The 17,974-nt window shown below is 28.6% G+C and overlaps 1 protein-coding gene across 1 annotated transcript; it reads left to right on the plus strand.

Moving 5' to 3' along the window:
* Nucleotides 1–2,145: 2,145 nt before the first annotated feature.
* On the plus strand, nt 2,146–5,995 carry LOC109814652 (MYB-like transcription factor EOBII). The gene is made up of 3 exons (XM_020379128.3): nt 2,146–2,373; nt 2,496–2,625; nt 5,286–5,995. The coding sequence occupies exons 1-3, from the start codon at nt 2,235–2,237 to the stop codon at nt 5,641–5,643; spliced, it is 627 nt and encodes a 208-aa protein (XP_020234717.2). The 5' UTR covers nt 2,146–2,234; the 3' UTR covers nt 5,644–5,995.
* The last annotated feature ends 11,979 nt before the right edge of the window (nt 5,996–17,974 follow it).

A 17,974-nucleotide genomic window follows, 5' to 3' on the forward strand; every position in this document is an offset into this window, starting at 1 on the left:
CTATTTTAGTGGGTTCTGATCGCCATGTAAGATTTATAAAAAAAAAACACTAATTTTTACTCTAAAAATAGAACTTAAATTGTTAACTGTTTTTTAACCGATCTTATTTTATTTTTACACTCACACAATAATTTACATATTAATTTTAAAAAAATACTTGTTTAATAATTAAGCAACCCTGAAGATAATTACTTATACAAATAACTACTATAAAAAAAACTGTTTGCTGCAATAAATGTATATTTCATCATATATAAATGTATATTCTATATTTCTGGGATAATATTAAGTTCCGACCAGTTTATCCTTTAAAAAAAAAAAAAAAATCCGACCAGCTTGGGACGAGTACTGGATGATGATATATTTCATCATTCAAAAACCATTTTTTTTATCTATTATAACTAAATTAAGGGATGAGATTTCCTGCATTGAAAATAAAAACTACAAGGGATCTTAATTATCTACATATCATTTCTCTTTTTACACATTCCATTTTAAATATATATTTCGCATTAAACTTACCTTTATTAATATAATCTTTCTTTACTAAAAAATGATTATTAATTAAATATTTCCGACTAAACTTAATAATATAATTTATTGTATTAATGAATAATCTAACTGACTAAGATTTGACTCAATAGTAAAAGTTAGTTTACATGAGATTTTACATTCTAACTACAGTGTGATATCTATGCAGTAAAAAATATTAATAAACAATTTCATTAATATAAAAATCTCTATAAATAATAGAGTACTCAAAATACATTTAATACGATGTATTGTTTACACTTGTAATGCCAATAGATATAAATATGTAGTTTGATTTTTATTCAAATAAAATATTAATTTTAGTTAAAAATAATAACATTGATATTTATAGATTTTAATTAATTTTATACCGTTATAATAAGGGAGTGGATATATAACTGAATATAAATTTGTGACCTTTTCTTTGTTTGCTTCTTTTCGCTTTATTAATTATGTTGCCTACATCACTTTCTTTCGTTTCCAGTATGTATATTTATTTTCAATACCATCACGTTCTTTTACTATAAAATAAAATGATGGGTCGGTTTATAATTTTCTAGTCATATAAATATGACCATGCATCATGATTGTTTACACTAAAAAACTAATTAAAATACTGCACATCGAAGTCGTGTTCGGATTAATGGTCGGTTATTTTATTTATTTATTGTATACACAAACTAATTGATTAATTTTTAATAAATGGGTCAGTCATAAACTTGTACAGAAACATATATATTTAACAGGAAACCTATTACTGTATGATATATGAACATGAGGTTGATTCAATTATGAAGAAATGAATTTTTATTTATAAATAAATATTAAATAATTTTCAATCCTTGAATTTTTTTTTTTTTTTTGCACTTATTTAAATTTTATTTGTTTTCAATCTTTATATTTCCTAAAAGCAATGTAATTTCCATCCTTCATCAGTCATCAGATACTTCAATTATATAATTAATGTTAAAATTTTTAAGAACTAAAAAATAAAGAGAAATAAATATTGATATGTAATTTAATTATATACGTTCGTACGTGTATGTACGTAGTATATATGTTTCAGAGATTGAAATTGTTAGAACAATTCTGTAATGTATGTATATTTGCTCTGTCCCAGATAAAATCATAAGAATTATTTAATGTATTATAATAAAATTTGACATTGATAATTATTAATTAAATAATCAAATTTTAATGGAATTTGATTCACAAATAATAAATTACGGTGTTGTGAAAGTTTATTCCTTTAATTACTGATCTTAAACTATTTTTTAAATGTGTTGTATATATATTAATACTTTAAAGGAGGTTTATAAGTTTCCTTCTTCTGTAATCCAGTGGGACTCTTGTGAAATATCTGATTTCCTTTCCTAATATGAAAAAAACATCAACACATCTATGCTTACGATGCAATAATGTCTTTTTGGCTTAGTTTATCCAAGATAATAGTCATGCTTGCAAACATATATATTAATTAGTTTGGATATTCATGCATGCATGCATGTTATATGATTAACATAGTTAGGCACGTAAAACCCTGAGTAATTACTAATGAAAAAGCATTACTACAAGTAACTAATCATCTTATAATTCTCCTCTATTTAAACCCTCCACACTCATTAAGATTTCCATGATCTTTTCTTCTTCTTTTTCTTCTCTCTCTCTCCCTATCTCTCTCCTCCATATGCAAACAAAACATAATGGACAAAAAACCATGCAACTTATCTCAAGATCCCGAAGTGAGAAAGGGGCCATGGACCATGGAAGAAGACTTGATCTTGATCAACTATATTGCAAATCATGGTGAAGGTGTTTGGAACTCTCTAGCCAAGGCTTCTGGTGAATATATCCCACCCTTTTTTTTAATTATATATTAATATATTAATAATTGATTACTCTCCATGATTTTCTTCCATAAATCGTAGCTAGAGTGATACTCATTAATCATAATCATTTTGTAGGTCTTAAACGTACGGGGAAGAGTTGTCGACTTCGTTGGCTAAACTACCTTCGTCCTGATGTTAGAAGAGGGAATATTACTCACGAGGAACAACTTTTGATTGTAGAGCTTCATGCAAAGTGGGGTAATAGGTGAATACATATTATATTCAAAAACACTTTTAGTGCATATTTCCTATTTCTAGATTGATCTTTACATTTGAAAGATATATAGAAGAAAGTCTTGGCTTTCTTCTATAATTCATGGAGTGTTTGGTTTTGGAAGCATGTCATGTATAAGGCAGCCTTCGATGGTCATGGAAGATTATTTTAGTGGGGAGAGAACTTTGTGGTTTTGGGAGAATTTTTGTCAAAAAGATTGCAACACATGTTTTTTATTTCTTTTTTGAAAAAATATTCCTTATGTAAAGTTTCTATAAGGTTTTCTGAATTGTCAAAATGATTGCTTGTGATTTTATATCCATATGGAAGAAATTGAGAGTTTTCATTTAAAGGTATATGTTATATGTTTTCCTTTTATTTTTTATTTTTCATTCAATCCCTCTCTTATAAGTGAGGAGATTTAGATCTTGAAGAATATAAGGAATCAAGAGGCATCAATATATTAAAATTTTCATCCTCTTTTTTTCTTTTTGTATTATTTTTCCCCCTAATTTTTCACAGCAATTTTATTACAAGAGAAAATAGATTATCTACAAAAATATAAAAATTTTACACTATCATTTAATTACAAATATCACGTGATTATTTTTTTATAATCATCTTAAAAAATTATATTAATGATGAATTTTTAATTGTTTGAAAATGAAATTTTTTTAGACGGACAATACCTCTTCATTAAGAGGGAAGTTTGGTTTTTTATATAATTTTTTTTATATAAATTTTGTACTTCGAAGTATCCTTGCTCCAAAGGTTGGGAGTTGGCTATGAGAAATGTTTTAGCTTTGCTATAATTTAATATTAAGACTAGAATAATTAAGATATATGGCTGAGTAAAAATGGGGAACTCCTATAAGTCAAGTTATTATAAGAATTTTTAAAAATAAAAGTAAAACAATTTTTCCTAAACAACAAATACATGAACTAGGAAAGATAGTGGGCCTCGCTAAATAATATAAATTATTAGTTTCTTTAAGACAAAATATTTATTAAAAAAAGTATAATGGATATTCCAACACCTTTATACACTCTAAAACATTATATTATGCATTATAACCTTTATTAACAATTCTCGTAAAAAAAAACCTTTATACTAACAAAGCTATTTGATTTTCTATAGTTCATTTTACAACCAGCTATCTCTCTATGTATATAAGGATTGAACCGACTAGTTTGGATTAGATCAGCTTCTATTTAAGGATGAGTTCATGGAATTGGAAGTGGGGCATATAGAATAGCAATCTTAGATCACAAGACAAAATTTTCAAGGAGTTTGGATGAAATAAACCCAATCCAATAGTAGCATGCATTTTTGGGCTTTTTTGACAATGCAAGTACAATAGTACTAAAGAGTTTCCTTCATGATAGTATTGCATAGTGCAGAGACATACTAGTTAGTTCTACCCTCTAGAACACCTCAATTTCTTCCCAACCAACATAAAAACCTCAATTATTTAAGGAAAAATTATCAATGCACATTCCTACCCTATTCAACTCTTAGAGAAAGGGAGAGAAGAAAAAAGTGTGTATACAACAAAGCGATATGATGTGATAGAAAGAAAAAAAAATGATAAGTATTTGCATATGTCATCTTTCTTATTTAAGAACGAAAAGACATAAATATAACTGGCTAGGAGAAGAAATCCTGCAGCTACATATTTAGGACCACGTGACTTTTCTTGAACAAATAGAAGGGAAGTAAGTTTAATAGAGTCAAAATGCAAGAAAAGAAGGAATTTTATGAGGTAATACGTAGAAAAATATTTCCTTGAAAATTAGTATTAGTGTAAAACGCAACAAAAACTGTTTTTAATCACTGATTAAGAGGGTTTATACATATGCATGAATAAAAGAGAGATATGGAAATGTTTGAATTGAATCACACTTTCTATAGCTACCTGAGGCTTGCGTTGAGAATTTGATTTTGGTGACCTTTGGAATCACAAAACTTTGATATGCTGCAAAGCAAAGGCATCATACCAACAAAGGGACCTTCAGCATCTTATGGTAAACCATAGTCTTTATATATGCGAGAGACTAACATGCAACACTTTTATTCTCAGCCAAGGAACATGCATCCCAATATATCACACACGTGATAGTATTCAATATTGGTGTTATCACCTTTTTGCTTATTATTTACCAGTAAAATGTGACACCCCCAATTCCCCATTAATTGACAACTTTTAATTAATATCAACTTTATTCTTTTCTTTTTAAGAAATTTCTTTCACGTGATAGTATTTCATATCATATATCATGATTAGAAGTTCCACAATTTTAATTAACTTAATTGCATTTTCTTTGTCTCATTGATAAACATGCTTGTCCTGAATGTTTGATATGCCAAGCAGCCAAGGTACATATTAGCAATAATAAGTAGATGCTTATGATAAGTAATCTTAAAGGCATATATATAATTCAACCACACCAAATGAGATTGAGAATTAAAGTAAATTTTAATGTTGTTACTATCATCGTAAGTTTTACTATTAATTATGAATGTATAACTAAATAATTGCTTGACCACATTAACTCATTCTGCAATCATTTATACATGCGCAGAATCTAAGTTCCTATTTTGTTAGTATCATTGTAATTTGTAATTATTATAAGCAACAATGTTAATGCAGGTGGTCCAAAATTGCAAAGCATCTTCCAGGAAGAACCGACAATGAGATTAAGAACTTTTGGAGAACTAGGATACAGAAGCACATTAAGCAAGCTGAGAATCTACAACAACAGGTTAATATTTCAGAGATAAATGACCATCATCAAGCAAGCACAAGCACTAGCAAAGTTTCCACCATGGTACATCCCATTGAGACTTACTCTTCATCTTCATACCAACCAGTAACTTTGGAGCCATATTTTCCAACTCAGTTTCCTATAATCACTGATCAGTCAAGTTGCTGTACCAATGATGACAACAACAACAACTATTGGAGCATGGAGGATATCTGGTCTATGCAATTACTCAATGGGGATTAAACCTAGCTATATTATTATGCCTATATATATAAATCATATATATATATATATATATATATATATATATATATATATATAATGACATACATACATAAGTTTCTTATAGTGTGTCAGGCTTAATAACATCATTATGTCTGTTTATATGAGTTGTTAAAGTTTGGTGTTACCATATAAGCATGATGATTTCAGAATTAAAATATATATATAGGAGCTTATATATATACTATATGTGCATCGATCATATTATAGTAAATGAGATAGGTGTACGTACCATATAAGATGTGTTTGAGAACCAAACGTTGAAGCATATTAATTATATTATCAATGGCGGGCATGCTCGTATTTTGGTAAATCCTAGTTTAAGTGATTTCTTTGTCTCAAGTATATGTAGCTAATTAATTAATTAGTGCAGATCAATTACCTAATGATTATATTAGCTTTCCTTAATTACTTAGTTTAAATACAGATTTATTGGTACATATAGTTGATAGAGGGAGTTAATAATAATAAAGAGTAAATCGTCTATATACTTAAATATGTATACTATAGTCACAAACTAATTAATATAAGTATATATATATATATATATATATATATATATATATATATAATAATAATAATATTATTATTATTATTATTATTATGTGCGTTAATTTTATAATAATTATTTAAAAATTATTATAACAATAATTATTTATTCATTAACAGACTGTTACTTTGTGTATCTAGGCCAAAAACTTGTCTACCTAATGCTTATCATAAGTTACTTTTCTCTCGTATCAAGATAATAGAGAAACATAATATATACATATATAAAAATTGGACAATAATTTGAATAATGAAGAAAAAAAGGTAAATAAATTCAACATGTAATAAATAATATGATAGAGAAAAATAGAGATAAAATAAATTTATACGAATTTTTATGTGAATTATATATAAGTATTATTTACAAATTCATACACTTATTAATGTCACATAAAGATAAATACAAAAATGATCTTATATATACAAATTATTATATGAATTTTTACAAGTGTATTATTACTTTTTTTTCTTCTTGTAAATGATGTAAGAACATGTATGTCATCATGAGCTATGTAGCTATAGAAATAGTATAGTAGTCTAAAAAAAATTAATTCATTTAAATGGAAAGGACAACAAGACGAGTATGGGCATGAACTTGCATTTCCAATTTGGAAAAAGAAATTGCCCTCACACTGCCTAACTAAAGCCATAAGAAATCGACACAGATGCATGAAATCGCAACCAAAGGTCTATTTTTGTCAAGAACTCACCTCTACTTTTCCCTATTACCTACTTTGGTGCATGTGGCCATGCAACATATTGGACCCCGACGTAAACCTAATTCTTCACGATGATGAGTTCATAGCTGAAAACTGTTCACATGCTCCTCTTAAATTCTCATCTACGCACTTTTTCAATGATAATTCATTACATTTTTTTCAAGTTACTATTAAGATTTATTAAAAAATTATAAATTGTGTAAGTCTTACATTTAATTTGATGAAGTGATTTTCAATAAATTTTAGTTAATCGTAGAGAATATTAAAAGTGATAGTTAAAAATGATGTTGCTAATATTTCTTATTTTTCATAACAATTTTCTTTACGTGCTATGTTAAGGGTTAAATCGAGATGATTTTAAATTTTTACTTTAAATGTCTCTCATCTTGTTAAAACTAGATTAATCAAATAGTATGACTAGTAGTGATAGCATCAATAACAATCATAGTATTATTGGTACTACTACTGATGACTACAATAATGATAATCTCGACAATACTAACGATGATAATAATGATGGTACCAATATAGCAATGGTAGTATTGATGATTATGATATCAAAGTAGTTGTGACAACTGTTAATAAGAAGAGCTACTATCTATTGTAACATTAGATTAAATTCACAATATTCAATTTTATTGAATTTAAAAATAAATATAAAAGTGCCTTGAATTTGAGTAAAAAATTATTTCATTTTTATTTTAACTTAAAAAAATAAAAAAACTCACAATCACCCTACATTAGATCATATAAGAAATTTAGTCAAATAAGAAAATTCCTAATATTAATAGCCATTTAATTTGATACAATTGACGTCATCTTGTTTGTTATATTTATTGCTGGTGTTGATCTTGATTCTTCGAGGATAAGGATCTAATTTACTTTTTCACTTTTTTTAGCACCAAGTTAGGCAAATGACAACATTATATTAGGATGTCATTCACGATGTAACAAACTTCAATTTAAGGTTCCAAGGTTTTCTTTTAGACAAAGGAGAGAAAGGGACGAGAGACTTTGTAGGGTTCTACCATATCTTATAGAGGAAACAAGACAACTACTTGTTGGCTTCACTGTGCGCCTATTTCATATCAAAAGTTGCTTACAACATTTATTGCCATTCAATCTATTCAGTCACGTGTTTTATGTGCCAAAACCCTTTCCCCCCCTAAATCCAAGGGATGAAAACTCACATGTGATATAGATCAGGATCATTCACGTTGGGGGTCGGCCACTAAAGGAAAAAAGTGAGGCATCGATTTAAGAATTAAGATGGTGAAAAAAAAAGTGCTAATGGTTATAAGTGTATGGTGCTCTTATAATTAATTTTACGGTTTAATATGGTTTACATGACAAGTATTGGTTCATTATGGTCATTTAATTAGGAGAATATTATCGTGGACTAGTTCCATATAAGGTTTACTAACAAATTATTGATATAAGTAATATTATTCGATCTTATTAAATAATATTTTAAATTTTAATTTTGTGTATAAAAAAAATGATTGATAGAAGATACATTATTAAAAGTAGCTAATTAATTTTACGACTAAAATTAATTATTAACAAAACTAATGAATATTTTGTGTCAATAATATAATTATTAAAAACAATTGCATATATAATATATTATTTTTGTTAACCATTACATACATCTCATTCATATATACAATAATATAGTGTATCTTATGCACCAAACTAATTTTTATTTGTTTTCACCTTCTCTTTCCTTTGTTCTCCGTTGCCTCCTCCTTTTCCAATGTTGCATCCTCCATTCTCATGCTAATTTCCCACAAAAGTTGAACTTTTTTTGTTTTGTTTTGTTAACAAGTCAAGTTCATCTTTAACCTTGTCTTTAAGTAATCTTTCCTTGTCTCATAGCAAAGCAAAGTAAAATCATCAAATGAAACCCAAAATAAATATGCACATAAATGAATGGATCGAGCAGAATAATTAATTCGTTGAATGTAGGAAATCATTGTTACACAAGTTGCTTCGAAACTCAAGCGATTGAATATTCTTTCAAATGGTAGTAGCTTGATGAGGATATATGTCTTTCCCTCATCCACTGTGAGAATCAAAGTGCATCCTTGTGTCTTTCATATTTTTACATCCAATGCTGTGGGAAAGGGAGAACAGAGAACAGCAATAGAGAACATAAGGAGAAAATAAAAAATAAAATAAAATCATTTAACACAGAAGGTACATCATAGAGTAAATATAAAGGTGGTCCATTTTGATATATAGTTCTACGACAATCTCTATCTTGTCGTATCATAAGATAACATAAATTTCTCTTTTATTTTTCATTTGTTAATTTTCTTTTTTTTTAAGAAAAAAAGAGAGTTGATAAATGACATAGTATCGTATTCAATATAAATTAATCTTGATATATATATATCGCTCATCTTCTTTCGGCCAAAAAGTTAAAACATCAAAAGAAAATTAGGAAAATTAAAAGAAAGATATCAAATTTTAATCACAAATCTTTTTAAATAAAAGGAAAAAAATCGAAAAGAAAAATATATAGACAAGTGATTTTACTTAGAGTTGTTAAATGGACAAATGCCATCTATATGAAATAATGCATGTATGGGAGTTGACTCGGTCTATTCCAATTTTCTTATGGGCCACTTATTATGTTGTTCTTAAAAAGAAAAAAAAAAAAAAGAGTAAGGCTAAGGTTCATGATATATATACCTTCTTTTTTCTATAAGTACACCTCCTTAAAAAAATAATTAAAATTTTAAAATATTCTTAATTTTTTGTTTTAAATTTTTTAATTTTACATCCACGACATTTAATTTAGTACTTTTTTTCACATATCTTTCCTCCTTTTTTCAATTTTTACATGCACCCCCTTATTTTTCCTTCATCCCACATATTTTGGTAGCATGTAAAAATTGAAAGAAAAAAAAAAGTGTGTGAATAAGAAGAAGAAAGTAGTAAATTAAAAGTTAAAAGTGTAAAATTAAAATTTTTAAAAAAATTATAATATTTTATAATTTTTTAAAAAGAAGAAGGTGTACTTATTAAAAAAAAAAAAGAGGTGTATATATCATGAGCCTAAGGCTAAATAGGCACAATAAATTTCAAACTAGAAGATCCGGCCTAGCTTGGTTAGCCTACTAAAATTGGGTAGCTAAGCCTCACTCACATGCTCATCTAAATGGCCATTTAGGCATTTACAAATTTTAAAGGCTTATGGCCACGATTGTGTTAATTTTTTTTTAAAAAATATTTTTTAATAAAATAAATAATTTTATATATTTTTATTTGTTTAAGTTATTTATTTTAAAAATAAGCTTTTTTTTTAAGAAAAAAAATTCTATCGGCTACTAAAAAATAAACTTCACAAGAAACGTTTTTATTACAATATAGGCTTCCATGTTCTTATATCTACTATGTTCAACTCTCTCCGATCCATGATAAAATGGACATCTCCATTTTTACATGATACGTGGACTAAAATAAAATTAACAGTAAAAATTTAAATAAAACAAAAATGTGAGAAAATAAAAAATGAGAATTTCAAATGCATCAAGATTTGTGATTTGTCAAATTCCATCCTCTCCCTCCAAAATTCTCATGCTTTTCTCATAATTACAAAGGCAAAAGAGTTATTAATGAGTGCAGATGATAACAATGAAATAATAAATAAATATTATTTTGCTATCATTGTCAAATAAGGAGAATAAGATATGAGAGCATAGATATAGTGTTATTGTGACTTGTTATAATTTTACAAGTTTTGAAATTAATTGTTTCTTCCAATTATGGGAATTAGTGTATATTATCATGGTTTGACTTAATTAACATCCTGTTAGGAAGTATATATGTTGAGCCATTTTCTTTTTATATTCATTGAGTGCCTCAAAAAGTGAAGACTATATTACCTAGACATCAATTTTCTTTCTATATCACTTTAAAAACATTTTTGTTTTGATGTGCATTCAACAATGACCTTCACTTGTTTTTCATTTATCTCCAATTTTTCAACTCATCATCTAATCACCAAGTCTTCTTTGGCATTCAACAATTGGATGCTAGAACATAACAATTGGATTTTATCTAAAACCAATAAAGCCTAAATGCTTGTTCTAAAAGGGTTTGATAAACAAAACAAACTACACTTATTGATTATCCTAAAAGCATAGAAATCAGTTAAATCAAATAGGTCTTTCAAAATCATTTTAGAATTACTCATGATATTTATAGTGATTGGATTCTTTGTCCCAACCAATTGTGCAATCAAATAATTGAAACCATTATGAACTCCATTTTAGCCCTATTAAAAAGAAGTAGAACATAAACTTGATTGCAACACAATTTAAAGTCTTATACTAGACAAAGGTTTGAAGATTATCATATCAACAAGTCTTATGTCAGCAACAAGATATTACTTTGTAGATAACAAGAATAATTGGTATATAAAAAAACATAAGAATACCAAATCTTGTAAAAGCAACAAGATTACTAAAAACTAGTAAATAACTATTTGGTAATATAACTTATATTGGAGATATAAGAGAATTGTATTCTTTTGCAGTACACTAAAACAAAATAAAATACCTCATAAAGTAAAAAAATAAAAATAATGTATTTTTTTTGCATTATACATCCAAACAAATGTTACACCATATATACATCCATTTACTTCCATTGGTACATGCCTCTTACACCACCAAAATCAACAGTGCCACATTGTTGTCAATTTTATCATTTGCAATTGATATAGATATATGACACATTCTAAATGATTCTTCATCCGTAGACTTTTTAGCCAACATATTATCAATTATCTTGTTAGGCTCTTCATAAACTTTAAATAAAAATGTATAATTTTCATGAGATTCAGATGCTTTATTTGTCATTTTAACCATTCAAGGACATAACTCATTATATAGCTTCATGAAATGAGCTTTCATATCCAATTCAATTTGTTTTTCTTTTCAATCTTGATTACTTTTCAATTTAGTATCTCTTTTCCATCGCTTTAAAATAATGTTAATGAGTTAGCTTAATGTTCATCACATCCAAAATGTTCAAAGCATGACTGCATAAAATATTGTGTCTCAAATTTAAAATAATCACAAGCAACCTTTTGATCCACAAGATTCCCCATCACTAGTTGCTCATTATTATTATCATAATTTAAAAGTGATATACAACACTTCCTTCAATTTTGTTATGTAAGTGCCTTGATATTCCTCATATTCCTCTTGGAATTCTTCAAAGATTTTTTGTGTAAATGTTTTTGACTTATACAAGCATAATGGCCTTCTTCATTTTTAATATAGGGAGTTTATGCCTTGACTTATAATAAACTTTTGACTCATTTTTTTGTTTCCCATTGACAACTCTTTCAAAGCGTGTAAAAAATTGGATCAAACCTAAATCATACTTCCAATGGTTTTTCAAATTAGCATTAAAACTCTCACTTAATTGAGTGGATCTCATACTTACAACAAAAGTTTTTCTAATATATGTTCTATTAGGTAAAAAGATGATCTTAGACCCCTAAGGATTTCAAGTTTTAATGTCAACAAACATAAACGTTTTTCTAGAGAAAAGTTTTGTAAACAAAACACTAAGATGAATAAGCCACTAAGATGATTAGGTTATCTAGCCAAATAAAGTACTTAATTTGAAAGACACACATTTTGATTCCATATAATTTATGATGTCTAATAAAATAATTGCTTGTGTCTGTATAATTTCGTAAAAGATCGAATGAAAAAGCTTTCTTAGTACTCACATTCAACTAAAAGGAACAAAAAATATATTTTACGTCAGAAAAAAGACAAGTAAATCCCCTGAATCATGAAAAATGCTAGACAAAGTTGCTTAGAACTACTATAACCTAACACACACATGGCTCCACTTGTTTGGTACCTAAAAGGAGATAAGTAACTTCATTAATCAGATAAGAAATGACAATTGGGTGAAATGCATTTAAAACACCAACAGACACTTATTTCCACAAGGACCAAAGATAAAGATAGAAAAAGAAGGCATGTGAGAGATGCTCAAGAATTTGAAACGATCATCTTCATTGAAGTGCTTATATAAGGAAGCATGATAATTTAGAAAGAAAAAGAATTATTATTGTACATATTCATATTCATTCTTTCTACAAATCAATTTTATATTATACTAGTTGTATCACGTCTTGAAAGTAAGACGAAACATATAACCTAGTGTTATTGTTTTGAGCTTGGAGAGCCTCGTTTATAATACTTGGTTGTTAGAGCTTTGAGAGACTTGTTTATAAAAAAAAATACTTCATTGGTAAAACCTGGAGAGACTTTATATCGAAAGAATATTAGGGTATTTGCTTGAGGAAACAAGTCAAAAATTACTTAGGTTTGAGCCAGAAGTGGCTTAGGAAAATAATACTTGTATCTTTGTATAAGATAGTGGAACCTGATCTAGTTGGATCAAGAATTAAATGTAGTTTCGTTGGTTGAGATAAGTCAGTATAAAAGTACCTTGTTTTCATATTCTTGTACCTTCGTCTGCACTCCTTGTTATAATGATACGACTTCATTGTTTCAAAAAGTGTGTGTCAATATCTTATAAAGAGTCACATGAAAATAAATGCTAATTATCAATATTTGTGCAATTAATATGTCATATAAGTGTTTAATGGTATGATAAGTAGTTAGAGACTTAAAAGTAATGTTTTTATTTTTTAACATGAGAATTTGGTAACTTTAGATAATTGTGTGAAATTCGCACATTCTACAGTTCTTCACGAACTGACATGGCACCATGCACAAGTTAAGGGTGCTAGGCATGAGAGTGACAAAAAGTATGAGTTTTTATCTATGGCTAGTACGTTGGGCATAGAGTAGTCCACACTAGGTGTAGGAGCTCCACTAGACCCTCTGTGATAAATTCATTGGGCATGAATTGGGTCACGTCAGGTGTGGAACTTCTAGAGAACAACTTGTGCTCTTTGTGAGGTTGGCATAGGGCACGAAATGAGTATTGTCAAACACGATGCTGAGGATAAAATAGTGTGATTTGGATGATTATGGTTGTAACAAGATGGTGATCCTTACATTATTAAATGTATGATAAAAGTATTTGCTCGATAATTGTTGGTTTAAAGTGATGTGTTGAGTGAAGTGTGATGACGAATGCAAATCGATTGGTATGATGACATATGTAATAAAATTACATGAGTTATTGAGGATTCATATGATGTGAGATATGCATAACGATTAAGTATAAGGTATGTGCCATGAGCATGAACATCTGCCTTCAGGCCAAAAGTGCATGCCTTTGAGTCATGAGTATTTGCTTTTGGACCATGAGTATTAGTCTTCGAGGCATGAGAATTCGCCTTCAGACCATGAGTGAAGCCTTTGGGCCTTGAGTTATGAAGTACTTGGTGCCACATACATATAGTTTTAGAGTACTTCAGTAGAAATGTAGAATGTAAGTGTGCATGATAATAATGTTGTGATGTTATTATTTCTTGAATTATCAATTTTTATGCTTCTTGTGAATTAATATTCTTGTATATATCTATGCATAAATATATCAGAGTGAGATGTTTCTTACTCCCTTTCGTTGTTGTTGTTGTGTTTTCTTGAGTGTCTTCTAGGTTATGATTATCATGATGATGATGTGAGAGATAAGGCATGAGTCTTGTAAGATGTCTCGTTGTGTTTTGATAGGATGTTACATCGGAGGCTTAGATCAAGATCTTTATTTATTTGAGTTCTTTTATGTAAGGATTTGTGTTAGTTACTTTGGATTCATGTCATGTCATGGAGGATTTCCTTTACTTTTTTGACTTTTGATAACAATTATGTGGAACAATTTTCTGCCATATGAGGATTAGTTGAGGTTTATTTTAACCTTTATTGTTTTAAATGTTGATATTGACATGCAAGATTAAGGGTCTCACAATAATATTTTTTAATTAATACAATAAATATTTTTATTTCGTACTAAGGGTATTTGTCAATCATTAATTGATAATCAACCTTAAATCAAATTATGTGGTGAGAAAAATGTCATATCATTCATATAAGGGTGAAACTGAGTCATGATTGACTCGTGAAGTCAACCAACTCAATTACATTTTAGCAGGTTGGGTTGAATTTCTAACTTATCAATTATAATTGGGTTGGGTAATAGGTTGAAGGTTTGTAACTCCGATCAATCCAACCTATATTCAAAAATAATTAATAATACTTATTATCTAATAAACATGAGACAATAAATAGAATTAGAGACAAACATTAGTTAAAACTTAAGTTAATAATCTAATTTGTATTCAATCTTATTATATAAACTATAGATATATATGATACATTAGTTAATACTTCAGTTAATAATCTAATATGTATTCATCATATTATTCTTGTTAGTGTTGCATATAAAATATATTGTCACATGTTATTTGTAATTGTTATTAATAGTTTAGACAAGTATTAGAACTTGAACCAATTATGTATCATTTTTATTCTTAAAAAAATTAAAATATATATCAATATTTTATTAATCAATTCGATCCAACATGAATATAGTTGAGTTGGGTTGGGTTTCTTGAAGGAAACTTACAAATTCAATTCAACCCAACCCAATTATGTTTAATTGGGTTGAGTTTTAAAATAGATTAATCTTGACCTAACCTAACTCACTTTCACTCTTAATTTATAGACTCAAATCAAATTATCATACAACAAAGTTGTATCCATAGAAAACATAACAAAAGACATATCTTTCATGTAGGTTACAAAAAGGTGTTAACACAACAAAGGGAAAAAAAAAAGGAAGAAAGATAAAATCACTTGCACGATGAAAAAAAACAAACACAAGAGCCAAGTTATTTTTTTCTTTTTTCATGACCTACAAAATCCTCACCCTAGGGTCATATCACAAATGAGTTATGAACCCCACCCATTTTCCTATATAAATTGAATTTGAAAACCATTTTTTTTTAGTCTTGGAAATTCTTTCAAGGAATTAATTGTTTTCCACCAATAAGAGTCAATTTTTCCTTCATAAACCTAGTCTTTTTTTTTTGTTCAATATCAAAGAGTATTTCCTATCGAACATAGAGACAATCTTTCATGGGAGTTTGATAAACATTGAATAGGTGGACATTTCCTCTTAGCTTAAGTTTTTTGCATTTGTAAGAGTCAAGATTCAAATTCTAACCACTTGGTTAAGCAACATAAGTCTTTCGTCACTCGTGCCAACTCAAGTTGGTTAAGAAACCTAGTCTCTACATCCCTTATCATACTTCCTTTGAACAATTATACCATAATGCATCTTTTGCGTTTTCCAAATGCCAATACCATTTTCCTAATAAAGCCAAATTAAAACATTGAGATTTCTTAAACCCAAACCTCTCTTCTCCATAATTTGACACACTTTTTCTCAAGCCACCTACGAACTATTCTTTTTTCCTCATTTCCTCCCCATAAATTTTTTCAAAAGAGACATTCAAGCTTAGAAGTAATATCTATTGGTGCATGGGAAAAGAAAAGAAAGTAGATGGGAAGAGAGAACAAGACCGACTTGATTAGGACCATCTTAATTAGCTACCGGTTAGTGAAATATTTTTTCTCTCCCATGAAGATAGCCCTTTTTTTTTACCTCATTTAGCATTGATTTCCAAGTCTCATATCTTCTAGGATTAACTCCAATAGGAAGATCAAGGTATTTAAACTAAATTGACTCTTATGAAAATTCACCTTTAAGCCTGATACCATCTCAAACAATTGAAAAAAATGATTTCTTAGCTCACATATTTAGTATGAGTGTATCATCCATAAATTGTAAATGAGACATAGAAGTTCCTCATTTCCCAACAACTTAACCTTTAAAAGAACCTTAACTAATTGCCATATTCATCATCAAACTTACTCCTTCAATGGTAATCAATTGTTCATTTACTAATGCTTTGATTTTGTTATACTATTAATTTGATCATTTCCACCTGCATTGCATCCTATAGGAGTAGCTAAGTTCAATAGCACTTTTGTCTTTGGCTTTGATAATTTCATCATTTTTAATTCATTATAAAAAAAAATGTTACATATAGTGACATATAAAAAGTATTACTATAAATATAATACATGTAAGTATAAATCTATTTGACATATAACTACACACAATTTTAGTATTGATTTTGAATGAAATTCAACAATATATTGTGTGCTAATGTAGCGTATACCTACATTTTTTAACAATATACCAATATATATTATATTAAGGAAATCACTACTGTACCCTCAATAAATGAGAGGTTTTGATACTGTAACTAATGTGTATGTACATGTCATTTAAATATCATATTAACCTTTCAAATAAATTCTACTTTTTATTTAGGGTTTAGGGTAGTCTTCAGATCCATCCTCTACATCATGACCCGAACCAAATCTGTCTACCTCATGGACTACTCCTGCCACCGCCCCCCTCCTCACCTCTGTGTCTACTTCAGCAATTCATGAACTAGTCCACTCTTACTGACGGCTTCCTCTTCTCCTCCCTCGACTTCCAGCGCAAGATCCTCCTCCACTCCAGCCTCTGTCCACGCCATCCCCCCAACCCCTCCATGGCCGTCGCTAGGGAGAAAGTCGAGCAAGTTATGTTCTCTGTCCTGGACAACCTCTTTTCCAACACCCACGTCAAACCCAAACACACTGGAATTCTCGTCGTCAAGCGCAACCTCTTCAACCCCACCCCTTCCCTCTTTGCCATGATCATGAACTGCTACATGTTTTGGGGCAACGTCAAAAACCTCAACTTTGGCAGCATGGGCTACAGCACCAGCGTCATCGCCCTGGATCTCACCAAGGACATGCTTTAGGGTATATGTTCAAGTTAGTGTTCCTAAAAATAAAATAAAAATATATGATTTTTTAATAAAATAAATTAAAAATTAAATTAAAATATACAAATACAAAATAATGATGTGGCTGAAAAATGATGATGTAGTAAACAGTTTCAAAATCCTCCCAAACTAGGAAGGTATGGTAGAAATTCTCTTATATTAATAG

The sequence above is a fragment of the Cajanus cajan genome, chromosome 2, assembly GCF_000230855.2.
Source record: "Cajanus cajan strain Asha chromosome 2, NIPB_CcT2T_4, whole genome shotgun sequence".
In the NCBI taxonomy this organism is placed as follows: domain Eukaryota; kingdom Viridiplantae; phylum Streptophyta; class Magnoliopsida; order Fabales; family Fabaceae; genus Cajanus; species Cajanus cajan.